The following is a 4027-nucleotide window of genomic DNA, read 5'->3' as shown; positions in this document are numbered from 1 at the left end:
GAGACAATGAGGGCTCAGGCTTTAGTGCTGGCTCCGGGTGTGGATGTGTCCATGATGGGGGCTTTCAAGACTGTTCGGGATGGCCATATTGTCGACCTCGAGTAGCTTTCTATCTTTGTTTTTTTAATTTCATTTGGAACTGTTTTTTGAATGTTTTAGATGGCCATGGGCCGTGTAATTGCTACTTCGTAATATCGAACATCGTTTAATGATATTTTCGGCCGTTCGGGCCTCCTTTGTATATTCCGTTTTATGGTATTTTTTGGCCGTTCGGGCCTTTTTTGGTATATTTTTAAGCTATTCCGTTTGTGTGTTTTATTTGTTCCCTCGGACCGCCGTTTGGTCGGGTTTATCGTGGATATCCGTGTGTTGGGCCTGGGGGTGATCGGTCCCCCAGTCTTGGCCGTGTCTTTGTTCCATATTTGGGACATTTAGAAAGATAGAAATAGCTTTTAATGGAATTTTATTGATGGTTGGGCCTCGTTAAAACCCTCCGTCTTTGGCGAGAAAGAGTACCCGGATTGTCACTTAGGCGAATTCTGAAATTTAAAATTGTAAAATAAACAATAAAGAAAAAGGGGTGACCTAGTCAGGTCGGCTTAAGTGTAGTATCGCCGTAGGTTGGCAGCGTTCCATGTCCTTGGGACTTCATTGCCGTTAAGCCGTTTGAGTTTATATGCTCCCTTTTCGATTACAGCCTTGATTCTGTATGGTCCTTCCCAGTTGGGAGTGAGTTTCCCTTCTCCTGGGGTTGGGGGACCGATATCGTTTCGTCGTAGGACGAGGTCGTCGGTTGCAAATTCTCGTCGGACGACGCTATGGTTGTATCTTAAGCTGATTCTTTGTTTTAGGGCTAGCTCTTTGATATGAGCTATGCTTCTTTCTTTGTCGATGAGGTCTCGTTCTGCTTCCTCATCGTTACCTCCGACCGTTTTTCTGGGGCTTGGGTCTCCGATCTCTACCGGGATGACCGCCTCCACACCGTATGTTAATCGGAAAGGTGTTTCTCCCATGGTCGTTTGAGGTGTGGTTCGATATGACCATAGGACCGATCCGAGTTCGTCAGCCCATAGTCCTTTGGCTTCATCGAGCCACTTCTTGAGTCCTTTAACGATTATTTTGTTCGCGGATTCCACCTGTCTATTTGTTTGGGGGTGTTCTACCGAGCTGAAACAGTGAGATACAAGTAGCCCTTCTAAAAACTCTCTAAACTTTTTGTCTGCAAATTGGGTTCCGTTGTCCGAGATAACGATCTCGGGGATCCCGAATCGGGTGATGATCTGTCGCCAGAGGAATTTTCGGCATTGGGTTGCCGTTATGGAGGCCAGGGGTTCGGCTTCGATCCATTTGGTGTAGTAGTCTATGGCGACGATGAGATACCTGAGTTGACCGGGTGCCGTAGGGAAGGGTCCGACGAGGTCGATCCCCTAGGTGCCGAATGGCCGTTCTGCCGATATGATGCTGAGCTGGTGAAGGGCGGCTTGGTGGATATTGGCGTGCCTTTGGCATTTGTCGCAGTTTTTAACTATTTGTATGGAATCCCGGATAACCGTGGGCCAGAAGTAGCCTGCCCTGATGACTTTTTGGGCTAATGTTTTACCTCCAACGTGGTGGCCGCAGCAATCTTCGTGGATTTCGCAGAGTATGTACTCCGTGTCCCCGGGTTCGACGCATTTGAGCAGGGGTTGCGAGAATCCACGTTTGTATAATTGTCCTGCGACAACGGTATACTTGGCGGCTTCCCTTTTTATTCGTTTTCCCTCTTTGGGGTCCGGCGGCAGTGTTCCGTCGAGGAGGTACTGTAGGATAGGGTAGGTCCAAGATCCCTGGTTCGAGAATGTCAGATGAGTGTTGGTTGTCGTTAACACGGAGGGCAACTTAACGACTTCCTGAATTAGCGATTTGTTACCGTGTCCTGGTTTAGTACTGGCTAGTTTGGAGAGTAGGTCTGCCCTGGCGTTTCGTTTCCTAGGAACGTGTTGTATGGTAACATGCTCGAATCCTTCTTTCAGTTTGTTTACCTTGGCGAGGTATTGTTGGAGTAGGGGATCTCGTGTCTGGTAGTCTCCGTTGATTTGGGAACTGACTACCTGTGAATCGGTATTTACCTCTAGGACCTTTGCTCCGACTTCCCGGGCTAGGGCTAGGCCTGCCAAGAGGGCTTCATATTCTGCTTGGTTGTTCGATACTGGAAATTCGTATCGTACTGATTGTTCAATTACGACTCCATTCTGACTCTCGAGAATGACTCCGGCACCTCCGGAGGTGACGTTCGATGAGCCGTCAACATGCAGTTTCCATTATTCGGGGGTGGAGTTTCCTGGGGTCATCTCGGCGATAAACTCGGCCATGGCCTGTGCTTTGATCACGTACCGAGGTTCGAACTTGATTTGGAATTGAGATAGCTCGATGGACCACGCTAGCATTCTTCCCGCTAGGTCGGGTTTTTGTAGTACTTGTTTGACCGCCTGGTCGGTTCGGACCGTCACGGGGTGGGCCTGGAAGTATTGTCGCAGGCGCCGGGAAGTCGTGAGGAGTGCGAAAGCTAATTTTTCTAGACGCGAGTAGCGAGTTTCCGCTTCTTGCAAGACTTTGCTTATGAAGTAGATAGGTTCTTGTTCCTTTCTCTTGTTTTCACGGATGAGTGCTGCTGCGAGTGCCTCTTCCGTTATGGAGAGGTACAGGTAGAGTGTTTCCCCTGTCTGGGGTTTGGTGAGGATTGGTGGTTCCGCTAGGACTCTCTTGAAATGTTAGAATGCTTCTTCACATTCCGTCTCCCATTTGAAAGGGGCTCCTTTTTTCATCAATTTGAAGAAAGGGATCGCTTTTTGAGCCGATGCCCCGAGAAAGCGTGATAACGCCGTCAATCGGCCGGTGAGCTTTTGGATGTCTTTGAGGTTTTTTGGGCTCGTCATCTCGAGGACGACGCGACATTTCTCCGGGTTTGCTTCAACTCCGCGTTGCGTGATCATAAAGCAGAGGAACTTCCCTGCCTCCATCCCGAAGGCACATTTTGCCGGGTTGAGTCGCATTTGGTGCTTTCGTAGGGTGTTCATTATGACCTTGAGGTCGTGGGTGAGTTGTTCGTCTGATTCAGTCTTAGCGAGCATGTCGTCTATGTAGACTTCTAGTTTGCTTCTGGATAGGTTTTGAAATATCTTGTTGACAAGTCTTTGATAGGTGGCTCCAGCGTTTTTCAGGCCAAAGGGCATCACTGTGTAGCAGTATGTCCCGTCTGGGGTGATGAACGCTGTTTTTTCTTCGTCTGGTCAGTGCATCGGAATCTAGTTGTAGTCGGAATATGCGTCCATGAAGCTGAGGTATCGGTGGCCGGATGCGGCATCTACTAATCCGTCGATGTTTGGTAGGGGAAAGGCGTCCTTCGGGCAGGCTTTGTTGAGGTCCGTGTAGTCGACGCACATTCGCCATTTCCCATTAGATTTTTTCACTAGTACGACGTTGGCTAGCCAGGTCGTGTAGAGGAGTTCTCCTACAAAAGCCCGCCCAATTCAAATGAATGAGCAGCTTTTGCAGCATTGTCAAAAGGAAATAAAAGATCTTTTGGATAAAGGATTAATTCGTCCTAGCAAGAGTCCTTGGTCTTGCTCTGCTTTTTATGTTAATAAGCAAGCTGAAATAGAATGAGGAACTCCTAGGCTTGTCATCAATTACAAACCACTGAATGAAGCCTTACAATGGATTCGTTATCCTATCCCAAACAAAAAGGATTTGCTTAATAGATTAAACTCTGCAAACATTTTTTCAAAATTTGATATGAAATCCGGTTTTTGGCAAATCCAAATCACCGAATCTAAAGATGTTTTACAAAATGATGTTAAAAATCTTGCATCAAAACAAGTTTTTGCCAGGTGGCAAGCTATTTTAAGCATCTTTGATTTTGATATTGAGCATATCAAGGGCAACTCAAACTCTCTCCCTGACTTTCTCACACGTGAATATTTGCAGGGAGATAAACAGAAAGAAGATGCCTAAAAAGGCAACCTTGGCCTCAGCAAGAGGCAGAGGC

At 47.4% G+C, this 4027-nt stretch overlaps 1 protein-coding gene across 1 annotated transcript; it reads right to left on the bottom strand.

The window, feature by feature from the left end:
• On the bottom strand, positions 600-3212 carry LOC107620749. The gene is made up of 3 exons (XM_016322875.1): positions 2768-3212; positions 1601-2188; positions 600-1360 (listed from the first exon to the last, which is right to left on the bottom strand). Exons 1-3 carry the CDS (start codon positions 3210-3212, stop codon positions 600-602), a joined length of 1794 nt encoding a protein of 597 aa, XP_016178361.1.

This window comes from Arachis ipaensis, chromosome B10 (genome assembly GCF_000816755.2).
Source record: "Arachis ipaensis cultivar K30076 chromosome B10, Araip1.1, whole genome shotgun sequence".
Lineage (NCBI taxonomy): Eukaryota > Viridiplantae > Streptophyta > Magnoliopsida > Fabales > Fabaceae > Arachis > Arachis ipaensis.
The sequence above is the reverse complement of the archived record's forward strand: the minus strand, read 5'-3'. Positions and strand labels throughout refer to the sequence as shown.

Excerpts from the sequence above, each read along its gene's own strand:
- LOC107620749 (XM_016322875.1), bottom strand. The coding sequence starts at position 3,212 with ATGCCCTTTGGCCTGAAAAACGCTGGAGCCACCTATCAAAGACTTGTC. Across the intron at positions 2,189-2,767 it reads TTTCAAATGGGAGACGGAAT|TATCGAACAACCAAGCAGAA; the intron begins GTGAAGAAGCAT and ends ACGAATTTCCAG. Across the intron at positions 1,361-1,600 it reads CTGCGGCCACCACGTTGGAG|ACTACTACACCAAATGGATC; the intron begins GTAAAACATTAG and ends TCGTCGCCATAG.